This window comes from Gobio gobio (assembly GCF_949357685.1).
Source record: "Gobio gobio genome assembly, chromosome: 17".
Classification (NCBI taxonomy): domain Eukaryota; kingdom Metazoa; phylum Chordata; class Actinopteri; order Cypriniformes; family Gobionidae; genus Gobio; species Gobio gobio.
Genome location: NC_137110.1, coordinates 35,613,788 through 35,639,096, shown reverse-complemented (window position 1 = coordinate 35,639,096; position 25,309 = coordinate 35,613,788). Strand labels below are relative to the sequence as shown.

The 25,309-nt window shown below is 38.5% G+C and overlaps 2 protein-coding genes across 2 annotated transcripts in view; both read right to left on the bottom strand.

Moving 5' to 3' along the window:
- mlpha (melanophilin a) overlaps positions 1-25,309 on the bottom strand; it is a 73,600-nt gene that overhangs the window by 41,455 nt on the left and 6,836 nt on the right. The gene's annotated exons all lie outside the window — the stretch shown is intronic.
- On the bottom strand, positions 1,270-2,966 carry trim63a (tripartite motif containing 63a). The gene has a single exon (XM_079841497.1). It carries the CDS (start codon positions 2,763-2,765, stop codon positions 1,725-1,727), a length of 1,041 nt encoding a protein of 346 aa, XP_079697623.1. The 5' UTR covers positions 2,766-2,966; the 3' UTR covers positions 1,270-1,724.

Below are 25,309 nucleotides of genomic sequence, written 5' to 3'. Positions count from 1 at the left end.
TAAATTAATGAACTAACTGAACTAATCATTTGTTTATGGAAAATCTTGAAAGAACATCCTTTTCTGGACCAAGAAGGTCTTGACACACACATGCACACACTTCATCCCGTGCCATGTTAGAAACATGAAAGCTGATCCTCAAACCAAACAGATAAATATACATGACAGACATGCACAATACTATTCACAGCAGCTCAGGCCAACATTCTTTGAGAGTTTTAAATCAACAGTTCAACCCTGTAAACAGCTGTTATATTATTTTGTTTAATACCACATTTTTCTCTTTTAACGGGCTAGGAATTGTTATTGTCATTTAAGTTTTTGTTTTCTATATGTCTCTTCAAAAAAGTACGCTGCAATAGTTAAATTTAAATATTTGAGTCTGAATTTGTTAATGGACAGTCTATGCTGAGTTAGCCAATGGAGATGCCCAGCCATCATATTGCAGTAACATTGTGAATTACATTTTGAATATTTAAATGTAGAGTACAACATTTTAATAATTATTATTACATTAAAAAGAACAAGAGAAAAAAAAGAGTTATTTGTGGAAAGGTTAGCAGTGAAAACTGACAGTAGTAGCCTATTGCCTTTGTCATTTTAAATGACGTTTGACAAGCAATGGTTGAGTTTAATATCGAATTGCTGGGTAGATATGCTGATAGGGTTTATCTCGCAGTCTCTGTCCTTTCATTTTTAAGGAAAATTAATTAATAGTTTATTTTTCAAGGACCAGTGATGATGGTGTTGCTGTAAAATCATTATAAATCCTGATAAAATAATGTATTGTTCACTCTCTAAAAAAAGCATGTACATCATTTTTTGTAATAGGCTAGCTTGGCTATAAACTTATAATGGCATTCGTTTTAATGGCTTTTTGCTGGTTACTTGACATGTACAGCATTGTTATTCAAATCCAATGTTAGGGTTTGTTTTAGGGCCATAGCAACTATTTCTAGTTGATAGAAGAGTCAGTGTTAACCTCTGGCCCATAATTGTCAAACATGCCTACCAGCAGCTGTAATTGTCAGGGTTGGAAACATGAGGCCTGCATCCCACTGTGAGTCTATTCCTGGAGTTCTGTGGCTTCTCTCATTCTCACCCAGCTAAAATAGCCACCCACTTGAAACTGTGTAGATCAATGCCTCACAAGGATAGGTTGGAGAGAATGCAGATATAGCCACACAGTTAAAAGGGGTAAAATGTTAAGAATTTAAAGGTCATCTGAAGGTGTGTGCACCTCAACAAATTAATTTAAATAAGTGAATCTTTGTTTTTCGTAAGTCCTTTATTTCCACTGAATTTTTCAATGAAAACGAACATTTCATTACAGTTCATCAGTCAAGTGCATTTATTATTTCAAGTATTCAAACATTTGGATCTCACATGACACTCTAAAGTAAGTTAGCAGAGCTGTATTCTACAGCTTATAATCTAGCTTTAATTTAGCAAACAAAACATAAACTTCTACATTCTAATAAAATATAAAAAAAAACATAATTCAATATTAACATCCATATTGATAAAAAAGTACAAAAGTCAAGTGGAAAAGACATTACAAATGGCGCAAATTGTACAATTTGTACTAAAACTGCTTTAAGATTGCACTTCCCTTGTCTCACAGTTATCAAAAGCAGCTTGATTATTGTCCTTATCATTGAGATTTTTATCTACTGTTGTTATTTTTTCCCCCACAAAGTCTTTTTTCAAGAGTCTGTCATTGCTCATTCCTCCTCTTCCTCCTCTTCCTCTTCTTCTTCTTCATTTTCCTCATCATCACCACTGACTCCAAAGTCCAATTTTGCAAGCATGGCCTCTACGTCTTCAGTGAAGAGCGTGAAGTGGTCCATACTCTCAAAGCCGGGTTCTGGCCTCTCTAGATTTGAGTTATTGGATGTATCCTTAGCTTCGGTGATGAGCTGCTTAGCAGTGATGAGGAACTCTGCTGTATTGCAGTTGTCTATTGTCTGGGAGGCTGTATCCATCAGCTTGATGCTGGCCTGTAGGTACTCCTTGTACTGCTGGACTAGAGATTGCACCACAGCCACCTTCTCATCCTGTTCTTGAGCGATCTGCTCTAGGAGTTGGGACTTGCGCTCTTCTAGGATGGCATAGAGTAGGTCAAACTTCTCCCCCAGCTTCTGCTTCTGCACTTGACTGTTTTCTTCCACCGTTTTGCATGTTTCCTCCATCTGCGTCAACACCGCCTTTAGGCAGCTGTTGCTGGCACCTAGCAGGTCGATTGAATTTTTAAGTTCGGACTTCTGTGCTTCATAAACAACTTTTAGAGTGGAAACCTCACAGTCCTTGTGCTGACCAAATACCTTGCACATGGAGCAGCTGGGTGTCTGGCAGGTCATGCAGTAGATGTTAATTTTTTCCTCTTTGTGTACCTCGCACATAGGCTCTTTTGTTTCTTTTGATTTCAAAGGAGGATCAAGGGCATTACCTCCTTTCTCCAACTGCTGCTTGTAGATGTCAATGATGTTCTCCACCAGAAGGTTCCTCTGTAGGCCATAGACACCGTGGCGGTCCAGGACCACCTCAAAGCGGCAGGTAGGGCATCGGAAGATACCTCCTGAGTAGTGGTATGGGTTTTTGGAGTCGTAGAGGTCACTGGCGCAGCTGCGGCACAGATTGTGCTGGCATGGTAGAATGACAACCGGCTTTGTGAACATGTCCAGGCAGATGGGGCAGCTCAGCTGCTTCTCCAGGCTCTCCATGGGACTCGGAGCCCGGACTATTTGACCCGTTTGGATGTCCATTGCTGTCGTTTGAGGTAGAGTCCTTATAACCTTCACTGCTTTGCCTTTTGGTTGAGCTTGAGCTTTTCTGGTTACTTCTTCCTTTACTGAGGTTTTTTTTTTTATCTGTCGAGGCAGAACGCACTCAGGGCTTATATACTGGCCAGCTGCCTGTGACACTTGATCTGTGAGGCGGCTGTGACAGGATTGCTCACACCACTTGTTTGTGCGGCTTGATTTGAAAAAAACATGCTGCCCTCCAACACAACCCACTAAAGAACAAGTCACATGCCAAACTTAGCAACACAACCCCTCCCTTTCCAAGCTCTCCATCTGCAGTAGAAATGTGTAGGAATGTCAGGTCAGACAAGACCCATGTGATAGCTGTTGGCATGTAGACATCCAGAACTTCCCAGACTGCACAACAACATGGCAGGTCAGGGGGATTTTTAGGACAATTGAGCAAGGGGTGAGTTGTGTACCATATAATCTGTTTTAGGCATCAATGTCCTTCACCTTTATGTCATGATGGCTGCTTACCACCAACATCCATCTGTATGGTTCTGTAAGAGTTATCCGATGGTTGGTGTGCATGGGCAGTTCGAGACAGACGTCAGATTTTCCGCCACATGGAAGCCTCTTGTCCCTCAATGGAGGGGTGTTTCACAACTTCTGCACAGTGAATTTGTAAACAAACAGTCATATGATCGACACCCATGCCACCCCTCGACATCATCGTGAGCAATATCATGCTGAAAGTGTCATTGTCCCCTCCTGGAAATGTGCTGCAAAACAGCAGGTGGACACTGCTGTACATAGTAAAGCATATTGATGTATGTCATGTTGGTTGCAGAATCATCTCACGCACATGTGCGCTGAAACAACATGTTCAGACCAGTGTGCCCATCAAAGGTTATTTGGAGCAAAATGTATCAATAAAAAATTTGATGTTTTCAAGTGGCAAAAAAACATGTACAGTATACAGTATGTATATACTATTAAAAGTACTATTATAAGTGGTCAACATATTTTCAACTCTAAATGCTGCTTCACTGCTTAGTATTTGAAAAACCTTTGTCCACCAAATCAACAAAATCTCCATGGTGCAACCAACATGTAGAAAAACAAATCAGTGTTGTTGTTGTTCTTCACTAAAACTAATTGATAACATAAAAGAAAATCTAAAAGAAAAACTTTTAAATGCTGTCTTGGCAACTTGAAAAAAAAGTTGTAGAAGTTCCATATTATTATAAACTTAAATAAAAATAGCTTAAAAGCTAAAAGTAAATATTTTTTAAAAGGTTAATAAAAAGCACATAACAAATTTGTAAACTGAAAGTCAATAAATTAAATAAAAGATCATTAAAAATATAAAAATTTAATAATTTGGTATGTATATATATATTTGGTATAGATTTGGTATTTATGGACAAAAGTGTAGAATATTAATAAAAATATATTTTTTTACCAGATTCAAGAAAGGTTTCAGTGTATTGACTCTGCAAAGGGCTTTACATTTTTCAGCAGTGCCATTTTTAGTATTATATATATAGATCAAGACATAAAGCTATGCAATTTCTGTGTGAGGGAACACAATGGTCGGTGGTGCAATTGGCTGAGATGCAAGGGGCACCAGGTTAAATCTTGTCTAGAGCAGCAAATTGGTCAGTAGCAGAGTTTGACACCCCACATCGAGCTTCATGTAACCTTTATGAAAAGACATCGAGGACAGTTTGTTGGCCCTGCCAGCATGTATATCATCCATGGAAATATAAACAAGTGTGGCAGCCAGCTGCAAACTGACACCTGCAGAGACACTTATGCAACTCATGGACACAACTCTTAAAAGTGAATTTTAAAAGATGTACATATACTGTTCAAATAACTTCAAATGGATGTTTGTGGGTTGTTTAAATTTTTTGTGTGTGGCAGTGAAGCATGTTCCTGGAACACTGTCTTGGTTCAACGTGAGGTTTAAATGTCAGAGACTGGATCAAATCACCATTCATTTTTCTTGTCATGGGTAATTCTAGAATACATCTTCAAAGAGACATCTGTCTTACCACAATGTGATGAAAAAGATAAAATATAAAGCTTTTCCTCTCTAATTAAACTAAATTAAATGAACTCTATCTAAAAAGACAAATGTGACCACAAAATTAGCCATAAGGGTATTTTTTTAATATTATTATTTTTATTTGAGATTTATGCATAATCTGAAAGCTGAATAAATAAACTTTCCATTGATGTTTGTTTGGATAGGACAATATACTTGGCCGAGATACAACTATTTGAAAATCTGGAATCTGAGGGTGCAAAAAATATAAATATTGAGAAAATCACCTTTAAAGTTGTCCAAATTAAGTCCTTAGAAATGCGTATTACCAACAGTAATAAATATTTTTACTGTAGGAAATTTACAAAATATCTTCATGAAACATGATCTATACTTAATGTCCTAATGATTTTGGCATAGAAGAAAAATGAAAGGGTAGTGGACTTAAGAAAATAAAGATAGAAAAAGAATTATTTTGAAATACATGTAAGTCTGCAGTTGTATCCATTTGTTACTAGTATTAACATATTTATGAATATTGAATGTGAAAAGGGTTTTAGATTTATCTGTATTTTATAGTGTATGACTGAAAAGTGACCACTAGGTGGCAGAATATACCAATGTTTTTCAACGCCTTATTTACAAACTGTCTCAAGCTCGTTTCCATTTTGCTGTAGTAAATTTTTTTGTTACTGGTTAAGTCTATGCTATGTGAGTGAGCAGACTGTTGGCACCATAATCCACGCAGTTCTTATGTCTGTGAGAATGCGTCGCCTCTCCAACAAAAGCGTTTCCTACAGTGCATGTGATCACTGGAGACCGATTATTTGTTTTGGGGCCGCAATCAAAGATAACTGATGAAAGTACATTTCCTGACTGGAGCCAGTTTGACCCCTATCAACAGAACCATCTTTGTGGCCACAAGTCTACAATACGAGTTCATTGTGGCTGTGTGTATGAGAGACACAATGATTTGAATGACTTGTAGCAAGCCAATGCTGATGTGATTCACACTGTAAGGTTGTTGTGCAGAATTCCGTGCCCTGTCAAATGTGCCTGATACGACATGGCGTGCAGACGAGATTCCTGTTCTTGACAGTGTGTTTAACTTCCGCCACTCAGAGGATGTCAAATGGCCATAAATACAGCAGTGTGTTTGGTACAATGGCACAGTCAACAACAACGCTGATAGCAATTTTCCCACGCTTTAAGAAATGAAAATGCCAGCAAAAACATTATTAATAACTAGTGTACTTATAAAATGTAATGTGTAATGATCCTTCTCATTACTGGCAAGACTTGAAACCTAAAAAAATTCCAAAACAAGAACCCATTCTAATGGTTTCTTTCCTTGAATGAGCTGTGATATGAGTGAAATTATATAAGCTACTTGATGGGATGCAATAGAAAAATACTAATAGAAAATTAGTCAAAGATGATGTTATCCCGACAGGTTCTCAAAGCTGGTGATCTACTCATTTTGGCAAGGAGAGGGTTAAATGTTATCACGCTAAGTTCAGACCAGGCCAGCAAAGGTCAGCTTCCTATTGCTGCTAAGATTTTCTCCCACCTCCTGACAGCTGTTGATTAGTGAACTTTTAGCCAAAGAAATGTGTTACAGTTTAATCTTATAAACTTAAAGAAAAAAATATGATACATGTTGACATTGTACATCAAATTCTCTGAAGTTAAAATCTTCATAATTGTTCTGAGAAAACCCACTGTTGAGCACTACACATGCTTTCAATCACTCTATTCTGGTGCCATGCGACTATGTCTCTGTCCGCCTCCACTCTGAACAGCCACAAATTTGTCAGAGATAAAAAATAATTAAAGCTATACTTTTTCGTGCTCCTGAGAAAAGACACATGTGTCGGGAGTCACAGAATGGAGGAATGTGTGAGGGAAGATGTCCAGACAGGGACCTTGCTTTTACACTCTATAAATCTCTGTCTAGATTAATCATTGTTCTTGTGGTTTCCACAGGCAGACGGAACACATGCAGGCTTCTCTCATCACCTATATTCTTAAATCTTCCCGCTGGAATATGGACTAATGAGAACCTTCTGGGACTATTAGAACTGGTAGGTTTCTTCCAGATAAAGTTGAAAGCAAAAGACCCCGACAAGACATGCCAGTAGGCCACATAAAAATCTGCAGGTGTGCAAGCCTGTCTTTCAGTGAATAAAACTGGGTTTGGAAGAAATCATGTTGCAGTTACAAAATTAAAAATGTATTACGACTGGAAATCATCAGTTAAATCTAGTGCTGTCAAGTCGATTCATCGTGTTTAATCGCTTCCAAAATAAAAGTTTGTGTTTACATAATATATGTGTTTCCTGTGTAGTATTATTATTATACACACTCATTCATGTATATATTTAGAAATATTTGCATATTGGTTGTGTTGGAGGCGTGGTTACTGATTGTTGCCGAGCTTTGGTGAGAACTAAACAAGTATTTAATTACTACATTAGTAATTTCTCGCTAGAAATGACATCAGAAGTAGAAAATGTTGGTAAAAAACGTACATTTACTCACAAACTGACCAGCCATCTTTTTTTCCAGCTCAACTGTCACAGAATGGAAAGCACAGGATTGTGGGATATCAAAGGCAGCGAAGGATACAAATATGCTGCCTTCAAAAATCGATCAGATGAAGGTATCTCAGGAGACAGAAAGTGAAGCTAACATTAGATTCGGACGTGCCTTGGTGCCTTCCTGCCTTGAAATGTGTCCTCCAAAGGCAGCATTTTCCAGGTTTCGGACGGAGCCCTTGTTGTCAGTTCGTTGCAGACAGTCCTGTGTTCCCCATGTGTGTGTTCTGTTGATTCGTTTCTCCCTGGAGGTTCGTTGTCGGTTCCTGGTCCTGGTTTCATTCCTCCGTGGATGTTTGCCCATTGCGTCCCTGTGTCACCTGTCACCAACCTCTGTGATCAGATCTTCTGCCTGATTCTGCGTGCCCAGGATCCTGGCTCAGTTCCCTGTTCTGTGGACATTCTGTGCGCTCTGCTCTTGTGTTTCCTGAGAATAAATATTCATTCAACTCGCTATTGGATCTTTTTGCATTTATTTCTGATCTGCCGTTGTGACAAAACAGCTCTGACTCATCAAGTCATGGACTGGTGTAGTGCCCCTGAAGGTGTGCTGTGGTATCTGACACTAAGATGTTAGCAGAAGATTCTTTATGTCCTGTAAGTTGCGAGGTGGGTCCTCCATAGATCAGACTTGTTTGTTCAGCGCATCCCACAGATGCTCGATTGAGATCTGGGGAATTTGGAGGCCAAGTCAACGCTCGTTGTTGTGCTCCTCAAACCATTCCTGAACCATTTTTGCTTTGTGGCAGGGTGCATTATCCTGCTGAAAGAGACCACAGCCACCAGGGAATACCTTTCCATTAAAGGATGTACATGGTCTGCTACAATGCTTAGGTAGGTGGTATGTGTCAAAGTAACATCCACATGGATGGCAGGACCCAGTCAAGTACCCGTACCCTCTTCCTCCGCAGCCAGGACTTTGTAATGTGTGCAGAATGTGGTTTTGCATTGTCTTGTTGAAATATGCATTGACGTCCCTGGAAAAGATGTCTTCTTGAAGGCAGCATATTATGCTCCAAAATCTCTATGTACTTTTCAGCATTAATGGTGCCTTCACAGAAGTGCAAGTTACCTTTGCCAAGGGCACTGACACAACCCCATACCATGACAGACCCTGGCTTTTGGACTTGTTGCTGGTAACAGTCTGGATGATCCTTTTCTTCTTTGGTCCGGAGCACACGGCGTCCATTCCTCCCAAAAAATACCTGAAATACTTATTCATCTGACCACAGTACACGTTTCCACTGTGTCATGGTCCATCCCAGATGCCTCCGAACCCAAAGAAGTCGACGGCGCTTCTGGACACTGTTAACATAGGGCTTCCTTTTGGCACAGTACAGTTTTAACTGGCATTTGTGGATGTAACTACGTATTGTGGTACTTGACAAAGGTTTGCCAAAGTAGTCCTGAGCCCATGTGGTGATATCGCTTATAGATGAATGACGATTCTTGATGCAGTGCCGCCTGAGGGATCGGAGATCACGGTTGTTCAGCTTAGGCTTGCGCCCTTGTCCTTTACGCACTGAAATTCCTCCAGATTCCTTGAATCTTTTAATTATGTTATGCACTGTTGAATGTGAAATATCCTAATCTCTTCCTATCTTTCTTTGAGGAACATTGTTTTTAAACATTTCAATAATTTTCTCATGTATTTGTTGGCAAACTGGCGATCCTCGGCCCATCTTTGCTCCTAAAGGATTAGACCTTTCTTGGATGCTGCTTTTGTACCAAATCATAATTACAATCACCTGTTGACATCACCTGTTTCAAATCACATCATTATTTAACCATTTACCTCATTACTAGCCTTTAATGTGTTGCAGGTCTGAATGACAGGAAAGGATGCATATTTACAAATGACATGAAGTTGACCAGACAAAACATGAAATATTTTGTGTTCATATTGTCCGCAAATACAAGTCAAAGTAAATTTAGAAATCACTTCTTTTTTTTTTTTTTTTGCGTTTTCCATACTGTCCCAACTTTTTCTGATTTGGGGTTGTAAATACAAATAATTTATTAAGATTAATTTGTACTTAATAAATAAGATCTCTAAAGCTGCTTTGGAAAAATAATTATTGCGAAAAGTGTTATACAAATAAATTGAACTGAACTGAAAGCATTTCTCTTTGAGTTTACATGATGTCTTTATGAGGGACCTCTTTCTCAAGATTATGCTATATATTTACATCCTGTTATACTGTGTAAGCATAATTTATTTGCAAAATGCATTAAGCAACTTTTATATTGTCATTGTACTAATGCCAAAAGTAATTAATGATATCTGGAAAACATTTACTTTATAGTAAGTTAACGGTGTATAATTGTATGCTTATTATTATATACTTTTAGACATCGTCATATTTGGGTGTCCCAAGTTTGAAAACCGCTGCATTGGGGCATATGCTTTCCATCAAATTACACAGTACCTGGTGGTCAAGTCATCATATCAGAAACTTTGATCTCTGAGATGTTTTTTCATGTTTATTTGTTCAACTAAAGGGTTTCTGTACTGAAAAGATTGCCAAGGACAATGAGGCAGGAATTCCCAGTTGAGCTGTGTCTCTGTTTAGCTGCAGTGCGCCCAGTTGGAGTGCGTGAGAAAATGAAGGAGCTGGGTGGTATTGTTCGTTGCCATAATTTCCCTATGTTTGATCTGTTTTAGAAGCCCACTGCCCATTTTAACACCAGCATTAGGAGTGACCTTAGACTGTGTTCATGGCTTTGTTTGGATGCTGGCTTCCACACAGATGTGGCAACATATTCGCCCAGCATGAATATAAAATAGACTTTTTTTGAGGTAATGGATCAAGTGTAGTTTCAATGAAGTGCCAGTCATTTTATCGATTGTGACTTTTACATTCCAAATTAGTTTCCAGAAGGTTTACATTAACAGTAAAAACAAAAGGACACGAGTATGAATTTGACTGTATTCATTCAAAACATACAGGGTAATGTATTTAAGTCTAACCCTAAGTAGCACTGCCACAATAACACGCCAGGTTATGATATTTCAGTCTGAGAATAGTTTATTTCCCACAGTCCAGGAGTGGTACTTGACTTTTTAATTGAGTATACGATAACAGCAGAACATAATAGTTTAGAATTGGCCAATAGAGGTAAAGGAATTTGTATATGTGGAAGAGGAAATGGGTCGAACGAAGAGGACAGTGAGGGAGGATAAGAAAGAGAAAGATCATATCCATCAACATCATTCACCACAGAGAGGAAGAGTGGAAGACTGTCACTCCAAACAGGAAGATGTGGTCAGATTAAATGCAGATTACTGGAGTTTCTGCACCCCTTCAGCAAAAGAGAGAAAGGCAGACCAGTGTAAACAAAGATTAGTCTCGCATGCAGTATCTTGGGCTAAAGGCATTATTCACTGAACACCATTGGATTGTAAATGAAAGTGCTATTTACCTACCTAATGCAAATTCTCCGGGTCTTTTACCATATTTAATGTCCAGGATGGAGGTATACATTGACGTAATAGTGTACACAACACTGTGACGGTACACTCTAACAGTATCTGCTTGGCTTTGGGCTTACCATTGTTCTTAGAAGTATTTGCTAGATGGATTAAGGGCTCCTAGTGGGCTTCTTTTCTTTTTCTTGGTTTCATTTGCAGCCTTAATACATTCTCTGTGACATTTATGGTGGTGGAGTGACTTTACTTTTAACAGGTTTTGGGCTTTTACTGATACGGAGAGGGGCTGTAGTGTGACAAACATTATTGGTTTATGATGTCACTGGAAACCAGAGTTATCCATGTGTCACACAGCCTTAAGATCTGTGGTCTTCATCAAATCAAGAACATTTGGAGCTCAGCCATGCTTTTGCACAACACATTTTCACAACCTACCAGACACATTGCAGCTCAATTCATTTACAAGATTGATCAGTGTAACTTGGCCTGTTTTCAAAAAATAAAGCATAACATTTACAAATGAATGTAAATAAGCAATATTACATGAGCTCAAAATCTGTTGTTATCTGTTGTTAATTATAACTGTTGTAATATTCAGACCACTAAGGCTATATTGCGAGTATTAAATTGCTTTTGCAATCTTTTATGTCAATAAACAAGACCCTAATGAATATCATACTTTTTAGAATGAATATAGCCAGTTATGCTGTCTAATTTTGCTCTGCCAATGAAAACAGTTCATTGTGTGTTCAGTGTCACGTCATGTTACCGTAACTTCTAGAATCATTCTATGAACATGGCCATACACAGAGTTTTAGAAATAAACACCAGCTGTTAAACACTGTCAAACTGCCATTGGTCCACGACTATTACGTAATAGGTGGGTATGCTCTGGGGCACCACGTTCTTTGACGTGGAAATTAGGTTCACTTCTTCACACAGTCCGTTGAGGTCAGACACATGCAGACACGAAATGCAGAGCTAGTGTAAACATTCACATCCATATGATCAAATACTTTCAGAACTGCTCTTTTTTTGGTCATTTTCATCATGTGTTTTTTGTTTTATTACAATACAATACAACTTTATTAATCCCTGAAGTGAAATTGAGGTGTTACAGCAGCAAAATCCCACACACAAACCAATTAAATAAAACAAAATACAAATAAAAAATATAATCTACATAGAAAATCCAACGCTGAGAGTATTGCAGCATTGTTAGAATTGAAAAAGCAAACAGTGTACCGTTGCTCCGCTATTTTTGCTCTTTGAGAGAAGAATGAAGAAGTACTTTGCCATAAGCATATTGGGGCCTTTACATTGGCTATGACATGCTCATCCCTTTGAAATCCAAAAGGCCATACGGCATAGGGCAGGGGTGTCCAATCCTGCTCCTGGAGGGCCACTGTCCTGCAGAGTTTAGCTCCAACCCCAATTAAGCACACCTGTACAAGCTAATCAAGGTCTTATTAGGCATACTAGAAACTTCCAGACAGGTGTTGAGGCAAGTTGGAGCTAAACTCTGCAGGACAGTGGCCCTCCAGGATTGAGTTTGGACACCCCTGGCATAGGGTGTCAAACTTAGTTCCTGAAGGGCCACTGTCCTGCAGAGTTTAGCTCCGATCCTAATAAACACCTGAACCAGTTAATCAAGGTCTTCAATATTACGAGAACTGGTTGGAGCTGTGCAGGACAGTGGCCCTCCAGGAGCGGAGTTTGATACATGTGCCATAGGGTGTACCATTTCTGATTTTAGACTTCAGAAGGGTGCTTGTGTTCACCCCATTTGTGACAGTTAATCACCCTCAATGTGCACTTTAGACTATGCAGTAGACATCTATCCAACATCGACTCACTCATAAAGACTGTAGCCCCATTCACACAGCACATTACCTGAACGACCTTTTCGGTAAATGCACGAATATGCTGTTCACACAAGCAACAGCGTTACATCTTTTTTCCCAGTAAGATACCATTCACACATCAGTACCAAAATACTGGTATGCTCTGTGATGTCAATCATCGGATATGACCTTAAAACACTGAACTGTTTTCTTCATCCACCTGGATGAGAGGAATCTATTAGGCAGTCTGTTAGTGAAAGAATCACGCTCAGTACAAGGCAACCGTGCCTAGTATGAGTACATCCTGAAACTAAAGCCCTAGTTTCAGGATGTACTCATACTAGGCACGGTTGCCTTGTACTGAGCGTGATTCTTTCACGAACAGACTGCCTAATAGATTTATCATTTATGCTGCACAGCAATTCACTTGATTGTGCTGCAATATCAGAAGATTATAACGGAGGCAGCTGACTTTTTCTCGCAAACTACAATTCCTGTTCGTCATTAAGGTGAGAACCAGAACAGTTATAAACCTAAATATACTCAAATTAATTGAAACGTGTAGTATAATAGAAGATGTTTGCTGTCGTAATGATGACAGTAATGCACACAAGTAGTAGTTGTTCCATGCTCCAGCGCAGTTAGCGATTACACCACTGTAAATGCGTACCGCGCTCGAGCCCAACTGAACTGTGCTCTGGCCCACCTCTTCCAAGCTAAACTGCGCCCGGGAACGGTACAAAACGATTACACTAGTCAAATGAACCAGACTTTGGAGGTCCAAATTCACTCAGGCATGGTTCAGATCACCTAGTGGCAGTAAAGCAATAAGGCAGTGATCACACAGTATGCGGTTTTGCAGCACAATGGGCATGCTCATTCCGATAATCTATATTTATTGGTCATTTCTCATACCAGGAAATTGCCAGAACTGATTAGTATTTTTGAAAAGGTCCTGTTCACACATAGGGCCCTATTTTAACGATCTGAAACGCAAGTGTCAAAGCGCGAACCGCAAGTAACTTTGTGGGCGGGTCTCGGCGCTGTTGCTATTTTCCCGGCGGGATAAATGGCTCTTGCGCCCGGCGCAAATCTAAAATGGGTTGGTCTGACGTAGCTTCATTATTCATAGGTGTGGTTTGGGCGTAACGTGAATAAACCAATCCGAGCGTCATCCAACATTCCCTTTAAAAGCAGGTGCGCAAGTTCCATTATGGATTGCTATTATTATGGCGTATTTACCAGGCGCACGCCAGGAGCGGTTCACAGCCGAGGAGACTGATGTTCTTGTAAGAGCAGTGAAAGACAGAGAAGTGAAGTTGTAATGTTGTACATTATGGTAAAGGTGATTTCACAGTCTTTTTTTTTTCAGTCTTTCAGTTTTTTCAGTTTTTCAGTCGATTTTTTTTCCTGGTTCTTGACGGACAAACCAATTTGTCAGATGTCCTTATATACATATATGTCTTGCCACTATTGGGCAAACAGGTCTTATCCTTAATTATTACAATTAGCCTGAATCATTTGTAAGCTAGATTTATGCCTATTTTTTCACATCTTCGTGGCACACCACAATGATTTCCGTCATCTCATGTGTTAATATTTTTTTAGTGTAACAATTTATGATTTGCAAAAATAACTGTTGCATCTGTGTAGATTACATGAGCAAAGTGTATGCGCGTTGTGCACGCTATACATTATGGTCAAGCATGCGCCCTTAAAATAGCATAATGAACAACGCGCAACGCGCCACTGACTTTAGACTAGGTTTTTTTCTGGTCAGTGGCGCAATTGTTTAATGGAACAGCAAAATAGCACCAGGGATTGTTTGCGCCGGAACACGCCTCCTTTTTTGCGCTGAACCGCCCAGGGAGCGCAAGTGCATTCACTAGTTTAGCGACGTGCTTCTGTGGAGGGAAAAGCGCGCTTTGCGCGGGTGCAAAATAGGAATGACACATGCGTCGGTGTACAAAGTCAATTGCGCTGGGTGCAAGATAGGGCCCATAATCTCTTCACGGGTAATTTACCATTAAATACTGTTTGTGTGAAAGGGGCTGTCATTTGTTGCCACCTACTGACATGTCGATGTAAATTCCAACCACAGATGAACAGATGGTTTAAAACGGACAAAGACAAATGGAAACAAAAAGTGAAGTGCTTTTGGACTATGATCAGAACTCCAACGGCTAATTCAGGGACCGGAATTGTTGCATGAATAGTATTTTGCTATGCTTCTTCTACTGGGAAATATTTTAGATGAAGAAAAGAGATAAGTATCTGTTTTGATTTTGATGCTTTAAATTTAATTCAAGGAACTCTCGCAACTGAATTATAGAGATGTGTTTAGTTTATAACAATCTAACAAAGTGTGGTTCAGATTATTCACCAGTGTACTTTTCCCATGGCTGTCTAAAAGAGCATAAGCTCCTCTCTGAGGGACAGCTGTAGAGTTTGATTTTCCCCGAATAGCCATAAAATTACCCAGAGTGTAGCTTGACCTCTATGTTGCTTTACCCTGGTCAGTTCCCTTAGATAGATTCAGGGACCCCAGGCAGAGGCTTAGGGACCCAGTTAGTCCCTAATTGAATCTGGAGCAGGTCCAGCTAGCCACAATACAGGTCAAAACAGGTATGAGACAACTATGCTTCACGTTTATTTGCTTTTCTTTTGTCTTTAAGCTTGCTTCTTATCCCAGAGCTCCCATCTCAGATTGAGTGTCGGTGAGATGTTGTTTTAAGAAGAGCCCATGCCAAAGATAACCTCTTTCAGGTGGTAAAATTTCTTCACAAATCCCTTTCATTTGTTAAGTCACAAGATCAAAATAAGGGCGTTGGGCCTTATTTCCCATTCCCTGTAAACATGCAGCATAACTAAATATAGCTTCAGCATTTCCTCAGCTTGTCTCCTTGTATTTATTAATGGTGTCTCGTAACTGAATTGGAAAAGTGCCTTATGAGTTAAAAAAAAAAAAATTCCACTACATGATCTTGAGATTATTCTTATGCTACTTCATTACTAAGATGGGAACCTTTTGGGGGAAATTCATGAGATAAAAATATCAAGCTTTCAACCAAAACATAATTAATGGTGTGCCAATCTAATTCATCTTTTCATTGAAAACATCTGAACCACTGCATTATGCTCGAGGTTTAATTATTCACCAAATATCCTCCCCTGATAATTCCAAGGTTATAGTCCTTCTAATTGGGATGTTTTGTATCTGAGAAGGAAGTGGGTCAGTGCAAGGTCAACAGTGCTGCAATTAAACCATTTTCTGTAGGTCAGCGCACAGACGGTGGACCAAAGCCATAGTTCAAGGGTGTTTTGCTGGTATGCACCTCAAGCAAACGCTCCTCAAGATGTGCTTATTTGTGAAGTGTCTTTTCTCTATCCAAGTGTCTTTGACCTATGTCGGGGGAGGACACAGCCAGACTCTAGATATAATAGCGAGGAAGTGCTTTATGATCTCTCTGATTGAGTCTCAGCCCATATGTTTGCTGATTCTTATCTGCTCAAAGACGGAGCAATGGTAGACTGGTCAGTGGGGGAGAAGGACAGGGGAGTATTTATGCCTCCACGTCCCTTCCTCAAGTTTGAGACATGCAGCTTTTTCCAGTACATGGCGCCACACAGTGAAGCACAGCATTTTCACCTTGTTTATCTCCCTCACATTAGTCTGAAAGGCAGGAGTACTGAGCCTTCATTATGTCCATGTTTTATTGAGAGGCCTGGACTTGTTTGCTATTATCTGTCTGTGGTATTCTAAACAGAGGGGAATCAAGGCCATCTGCATTATGGCACATAATGCCTTTTTCCCCAGGAGGTAATTATCCCTGCTGTAATCATGAAGTATCACTATCCCAAATACAAAAGCAGCATATTTGTTTCCTTTTGATTACATGAGGTTCATATAATAATAGGATTAGGGATTCACAGTTATGGAAGGCTGTCAACCACAAAGCGGGCCAAACTTAGAGTGGAACAAATCTTCCTTTGACTTTATTTATTTGTTTACCCTTAAACCAAATTGTTTTCTAGCCAAAACCCTGAAAGAAGAAATTCACACAGCAACTTTTGGCATCACTCGGATGTTGAAATAATGACCTACATAGACCCTGCCCATCTCCTTTCCTTTATTTCAAAAGGAATAGGTCATGCAAAAATTTACTCACTCTCAAAAATGAGGGTTTTTTTTATTTTTATTTATGACTTTAAAATCCAATAGTTGTTCTTACTTAGACTTTTTAATTAACTTTACTTAATGTCCAATAATTTGTTGAACTTACTTTAAAAAAAAATTGTGATCTGAACTATTTGCATGCTAATGCATTTGTTACTCAGAAAACCTAAGTAAACATTACTTGACTGGTTTGAGTACAATTTTGCCTAAGCAAAAAAAACAGGTGGGTGGGCAAAAGGTTGAGGCGGGGCAATTCTTAATAGACTTTTCACTAATTTCCTCCGCTTCTGCAGTCATCATTCTTCTTAGTTGCATTCACTCATTTTCCAGTCATCTTAAATGTTATTGACAATACAACTAAATATTTTGGGAGAGTGTCACATAAGCTGACTTCATATATTTATTTTGATTTCCTAAAATTTCTAACCATTATGGGGATTAGTGTACCCTTTGGTTTGGCACTTGGAACTTCATTTATATTATTGTAAATCTCTTCCTATTGATGCAGCAATGCAACAAGAAATCACAGTTATCTGATTTCAAAGGAAGAGTAATATATATATACACACACACACACACACACACACACACACACAAAATTGAATGCCAATTAATTATCTTTTAATATTTTATTGCTAACACTTATGACAAACTTTTAATTGTGTTGATATAATCCCTCTATATGTGTGACAATATCTCATAGTTGACCATGCTTGAGTCACACACAGACTTCAACATTCAGCATGCAAAACACAACAATGGTAACAATGTTTTTTTTTACACTTAATAAGACCATTACCAGTTTATTTGCTGTCGTTATTGGGGTTATACCGACAAAAGACAGCAAAAAAAAATTGTAAAATAAAGCCAAAAATAATAAAACGAAGCAATTCATTTATTCGTGCCGCAATGCATTCTGGGAGTACACTTCCTCAGATCACAGATATAATTATGTTGACACAACTTAAATGGTTTAAGTAAGAACAACTTGATGCAATTAAGCTTACTTAATTGAGTGTTAAGTGCATTCATGCTAGTTGAACTACAAAAATATGTTCACTTTACTTGAAGAAAACGTGGAAACCGATTGCACATAGTTTTTTAAGTCACCATAGCTGAAAATGACAGATTAAAACGTTGAGTATAATAGTATTTAAGATATTTGCAGAACATAATATAACATATTAAATGTATTCTTACGATTAAATCTTAAGTAAGATTAGTAAATATCTAGAGTATGTTAACTAGAATTACCATTAAACTAACTTGATATGTATTACTTAATTCACTTGGGAGGTGTTAGCTTTCTTTACTTTTAGCTGAATATTAAGTTAACTTCAGTTTTCCCTTTAAGTTTGCTTTGCAAAAATAAGTAAATCGGTTTCCAAACTTTTTTTAAGTAAACTGAACTTGTTAGAATTTACAGTGTTGCAGCTGAAGGATTCTTAACTGTTACCTGAAAACTAGCCTTGGCTCTCTTGTGAGCAATGATTACACAAACGTGTACAGTATGTAATGGTGTTCGTGCAATCAGCAGACAGGAACCTCTTTAAGGCTCTGTGAAACAAAGCCAGGTCCATTAATGTAAATGCATGCACATACACTGCAAGCATGCACCTAGCACATAATCAAACAATTAATGAATAGGGGGAAATGAGACCTTTGACCCTTCCTTCTCACTAACAGATGTAGCTATTTGCCAACAAACTTTCAAAAGGATTTGGACTCTCTTGTGAGACAATATACTGATTCAAAGGGTAGTAGAATAAGTGATACACAATTGTTCTGAAACCAACATTCCAACTTGAATCCGCAGGAGATTTAGTGCTTGAAAACAGGTATGCATATCAATATATCTTCACTATGGATTTCTGTTATTTTGTTCCATGTACCGTAAAATTCTTCCTTGACTTCAAATGAGTAATGCACCAGAGGAAAGCATAAAGTCAGAGTAACATCTTCCAAACTATATCCACTTGGCTGATGTTTCAATAGAATTACATTTTATTAGAATATTAACCCTCCCTCGCTTTACAGATGAATTGGCTGTCATGGTAAAACTGAGCTTAGACAAACTGATTGGCCAACAGTATGATGTAAGATTCCCAAAACTCTTGTGACTCTTCTCAGTGATTTACAATGCTGTAAATTCTATCATGGTTAATAACACAGTTGACAAATTAATGGTGCAGACTTTCTGATAGCCCTGAGATGGTACATCCATTTCACAAGAAAATGGAATCTTTTGTAATGTTGCATTCTTTGTCCGGGCTATCAGAAACCTATTGCCAGTTGATATTGAGCTACTCAAATCAGATCAAAGCAAAAGTTTTAACATCCATATTGGGTGATCCGACCATGGTTAAAACCGAGGTTAGATGCAAGCTCCGGAAAACTTGGATGAATCTGATACCATAGAGAATTTATTTTGATTTATTTTTCATACTCAATTAAGCTGAACTATAGCATTGCCCTGGATCAACCAAAACAGATGTGAATGAGGTGTAAATGTTTTTTGTTTTATTTTTTCATTTGAGACACATTTATAGTGAATTCCTGAAATGACTTTCATGGTGAGGTACAGTCAACATTACTAGATTCATGCATTCATTTTACACAAGTATAATTATTTGTATGCTTATTTCTCAGTGATAAACTGACAGATACTGTGAATTAATAGCACCCACTTTATATTAGGTTGCCTTAACTACTATGAACTAACATTTAAATTAATAATTTGATACAATGCACTTAATGTGCATACTGTACATGTTTTTACATTGTACTTACATTTTTAAAATTACCTGCATGTAATTACATCTGTAATTAATTTCTGTAGTTACATTTATAATTACTCTGCACTTCCCTTACACCTAACCCTACCCTTAAACTTACCCATACCATCACACATGTCCCTTTACCCGTATCCCACCTCAATATCAGCAAAAGTGGTTTGCAATACAATATGAACACAATAAGTACATTGTACTTATTTTTTTATGTAAGTACATAGTAGTTAAGGCCACCTAGTATAAAGTGGGACCAATTATCATTATACTGCAAAATAAAACTGCAGCCTACTATATGAACCATGCTATTTAGAAAAACAGAAAAGAAGGAAATGGTCTTTCTTGAGTTTTGTTTTTGTCTTTTTGTTTCGGGAAGCAGATAAAGCATCCACGATTGACAGTTGTCTGTGTCTCTGTCTATCAAAAGTAGTAAAGCACCCTCAGGATTTATCTGAAATGGACTCCACCAGATCCTTGTTGCTTGAAGTCTATGTAGTAGATGTCAGCAGAGAGAATGGAGGTCAGGATTCTATACAGTAGACTGACAGCTAAGTCGCCTTTATCCCAGAGGCTGGCCCCATTTTATGTGTTCCTAGTGGCCTCGGGTCTATTTCATCTCCTTGGCCTAATATTTACCCAATTTTGGAACCTTACCAGAGGAAGGAACCTCGAGTAAAACTTCCAATATCGTAACTGTTGAGAGACATCCACAGGCTGTAAACCCATATTCTACCTGACACAAATGCACACAGAGTTAAATGTGTTTGGCTGAAACTGACAGGTTAGTGTGACTGAAATCAACAAAGAATGTGTATATTCTGCAGTTTGATTAGGAAAAGTGATTTTGGTTACATGAATGGCTGTCGTTCAGCATCATCTTTGGCAAATGCAGCAATTGGACCCAGAGACGCAGGGAGGGATGTTGTTTCAGTAAATGCAATGCTGTATCGGGTTCCTTTCCGATGAGGGATGGACAGGTTATGCCATAGAATACGCAAGTCTGTGTGGGTGTGAAGATGAATGGGCTTTGCATGGCCTAGAGTCAAGGGCTTTTTATAGATGCACAGCGCTGCAAGGGCTAGTGGGTAAAGCAGACAGTTATGAATGGGTCTGACTAAGACCCCATTAGCAAAGAGTTATTAATTACAGCCCATGATAACAGATGAATGAGAGCAATTTATTGAGTATTGCACTGGGAAAAATAACCTTGTTTAATCTTCGTCATTTGTACAATCTGGTTTCTTTAATTTACAGGTTATGAAATAAGAAAGGAAAAATCTAACTGGAATCAAACTGAAATATCCATATGGTAAAAAGTACCCAGTTTAGAAATATCCAATAGAAAAACAAATACAGATTTGATGAAGTGCAGAAAAAAACACATTAATTGAACTGTAAGATATTATACAATTCTTTCTCTCTCAAATTCAGAGCTGACGGAAGCACTTTCCTGGTAGACTTGAACTTTGGACCAAACTAATGAACTTTAGAAATAAATTCATTGAATTTGTCATTGAGGAATGTACTGTAGTTATTATGGTAGAATCAATCTCTGCTATAACTGTAATTTGATCCACCATCTTTCTGTTCCCAGACCAGTACACAAAACAGTCTTTTGCAGATAAGATTAGATATTAAATTAAAGATTTTAAAATGCAAAAACACTGATTACATCAGCAGCACCAATTTCCCACAGAAGTTATAACATGCATGTTAGATATCATATGAAAGGGACATTATGCAAAAAACAAAAACAAATTTGACAAGTTTTGTCCACACAAAATGTTTTGTCACTTGAGGAAGTGTAGTCTTAAATAAAATACTACAAATATAATCTTATTTATTTAAGTACAGCATGTGCTTGGTCCAGTATATCTGAAATATAGTTTTAAATATCAAAATAAAAAAACAATACATGATTTACTTAAATGACACTTGGCAGTTTATTTATTTAATTCAGTTCAATATAAAATTAGTTAAATTTTTGGTCACACTTTATTGTTACAGACACGCCAGGCTCCACCATCACCCAATCACAGCGCACTCCTTTACCCAAATACTGATCGCGCACACCTACACCCCATCAGCACAGCAATCACCAGCAGCACTAAAGACACTCGCTGCGTCCCAATTCGCCTACTTATACTACGTTCTAAAAGTATGTACTCTTTTTGTGAAGAAAAAGTACATACTTTTGAGTGTGTAGCAGAAGAGTATGCAAGCTTTGGGACCAGGGTCGTTTCTAGCCATTTTGATGCCCTAGGTGAAATCCTTATTGGCACCCCCCAACCAAATCTTAAAACGCAATATGGTATTACTGGTATTAATTTTAATCCTTATTAACAAATACATACACACATACCATTTTGGAACTGTAATCCTTATGAAAAAAACATATACAAATACAATTTGGAAATTACGTATAAAAGCTTGACCAGTCACATGAAAGTAACAAGAATAAATATTGATTCAGTGCGGTTTTTGTTTCTCATTGACGATTGAACTTCCCCTTTAAATAACGCAATGCTATGCCCTGTACGACACTAGCTGTGTCTCATTTAGAAAGGTTGCGTCCTCCGGAGGTCGCATTTGAATGCTGCATGCGTCATCAAGGCTGTCTCATTTCAGAAAAGTAAGTAGGACACTCCAAATGCGCCCTTCTTTTCAGGAAGGAGTGTGCATGAGGTGTATCCTTCGCTGCTGCAGATAACCCACAATTCTTTGCTTCGCCATTAACAACCGTCATGTTTTTTAAATATTATTTGAAAAAAGGGCGCTGCCGGCATATATACATGCAAGCGAAGATGTTCGTGTTTAAACTTAAGTAGTTTCAAGCTTGTTTTTTGTTTTTAAGCTGTATTACCTCAAATAGATAGCTGTGGTAAACAGGATTACAAGTGTTTAGTGATTTTTAAACGTTTAGAACAGTACTTTGCTGTCAAGGCAAGAAACATTTCATAGTCATTTTCAAGTTATAAATAATTTTCATTCATATAACTGGTGTGAGAGCGCAACTCCACTGTGAACGTGTTGGCATAGCAACGTGATACTTCCTGCCTGTGTGTCCTACGGAGGACATCTCGTTTAATTCTGATTAAGGACACTCCATATACCGTATCCTTCTAGGATGTGTCCTCCAGAGGATGCAGCCTTCAAAATTAAATGAAATGAGACACAGCTACTATCAGAACTGAATGACTCGATTCAGCATTCAACACCATCCCTAAAGATGCATTAAATTCGACAAAGCGGTTTAATAAAGGAAGTAATTAATATTGTGAATTAGCACATTTTATTATACTATTTTTAAATTAGCCGTTAAAGTTTTATATGGGACAATTACACACGGAACAATGCATTGGCGCAAAAACGCACACCTTTTGAAGGTGCAAGTAAGAGAAGGAAGCTTTATAGAGTAAAAATATAATAATATCATGAAATGTTAAAGCGAGTGTGGTTAGCCTATATCTTGCCTCTAAAATACACACCGAGCAATATTACGCTATCTGCCCATTTCACCGCGTGATTTCTCGACTGCCACAAATACGGCCCTAACAAAATACAGATTTGTGCACTTTTTATTGGACCTGTTTTTTTAATTGGCCTTTGAATTTAGCTTTATTGTGTGGTTAAAAAAAGCGTTACCTTGCCAAAGCTTTGACCGAGCTCTTTGATCTAATGGTGTTGAGCGCTCCAAATGCAAACTTTACATGCAACAATATAGGAATCGTCTGATTGACAGAACTCTGTCTATCCCAATAGTGTTAGGGGAACCAGTGGGGGCGGCAATCATATTTCAGGGTGGCCGTGACACCCTTCACACACACCCCTGATATGCGTTCATAGGTGCCCCTTCAGCTGATGGCGCCCTAGGCGACCACCTAGTTCGCCTATGCCTATAAACGGCCCTGTTTGGGACATCGTCATCTTTAACAGACTCTGTTGCTTAGTTACGTGCGTCCCGTCACCGTTTAAACTGCCCTGTCAATCATCGTCACAGTTCAAATCCTCCACATTCAATTTAATTTCCTACCGTATCGGAGAGAAATGTAGTAGCACGTTGATCTGCCATTCGTGGGTCTTTAATGCAGAGACTCCTCTCATGTGTTTACAAAGTTACAGTTTTTCTTGATTGCTTTGACCTGGTTAGAGAAACTAGGATCCACTCAGTTTTCATCAACACTATCTCAGCAGAGCAGAAGACACGTCTTGCAAATGTGTTCACCCTTTCTCATTGGATTGACACATTTTCCCCACCCTTTTGCAAAACAGTTAACACGGATGTCATTCAAGCAGTCCAAACGCCATTGTTTTAGCTATGGTAACAAAACAGAAACCATTTATTCCTAACTATTAGAAACTACCTAGATCAGTATGAAATCACTGAAGCAACTGTTTGACACTCCTTTCCAAAAATCTTCAATTAGCAATCAGTCTGCAGGCCTTATAAAAAAAAAGGTGCCACGTCTGTGTTGTTCTTTACCAGCATGGATGGAGGAGGTCTAAGGCAGGTGAGAGTGAGAGGAAGAGGTAGAGGGGTCAGAGGAAGAAGAGTCTGTGTGCGAGGTGGATGACATATTCCCCATTTTTCAATCCCATAGAGGAGTTCTTCAGTGCTTGGAGGTGGAAGGTTTATGATCACCATCCCTGTGAGCAAATGCCCTCGCTGAATGCAATGACTGCTGCTGCCCAAGAAATAGGTGCAGAGGAATGTCAAGGTTGGATAAGGCATGCAAGAAGATTTTTCCTTGGGTGCATTGCAAGAGAGGATATTGTGGCCCCATCATCATGACAGAAGAGACTGAGTATCAATAGTGGCTATGACTTATACTCCAATAGACTTTACTGTATTTTGGTTTACATGTATTCTCTGTAATATTTACAGTATTTCAGTTTTCAGACACGGTTTGAAAAAAAAATGAATGTCATGGAATCAATAAAAAAATGCATCAAAGCATTTCTTATTCTGGATCCAATTCTTTGCAAAAAGGCAAATTTGACACAGCCTATATAGAAAGACAACAAATGTGACTGGCAATAGGCTACAATGACAAGCAATGGTGCACTGAGTTCTGTATTTTGTTGTCAATTGTGTAATGATTGACTGAAAGAGTTCATATACTTGTGTGCAAGTTGTGTTGTTTGAAGGCAAAATTTGCTTTTGTTGCATATTTTAAATGTTTTGGTGCGGTTACAGCCTTTTGCAAACAAAATGTGTGATTTTGACCATGAGTGCCACTGTTTAGGCCTGTGTGTTAACTAATTTGAAAATGTGGAGTTTGAGCTGACGGCTGCATCAAAGCAATCAAGAAAAACTGTAATGGCCAAACGTATCATTACAAAAGTTCACAATGCTGCTGAAGGTGAAATGTAATTTGGCTAACATTGAATTAATATATTTTTGTCAGGTTAAATACTGATAATTGCTCACTCAAACCCCTTTATCGAATCCTCTCTACTTAACCGTCAGACTCGCGTAATCGCCATGTTTGTAGTTTTTTAACACTTTTTGTAGTTCTAATCGAATCCTCGTCCATCTCGCAATGGGTTGTGGGCAATATCAGCTGTTAGAGTGAGCATCGATCTGCACTTCGAATTATGAAATAGTAGACCCTCCGGGAATCTTTGGAATACTCTATTCAACCCCAGCCAACATTTATATGTGGGGCCCA

Bases quoted from the DNA above. Each gene is read 5' to 3' on its own strand.
- trim63a (XM_079841497.1), bottom strand. From the start codon at position 2,765: ATGGACATCCAAACGGGTCAAATAGTCCGGGCTCCGAGTCCCATGGAG.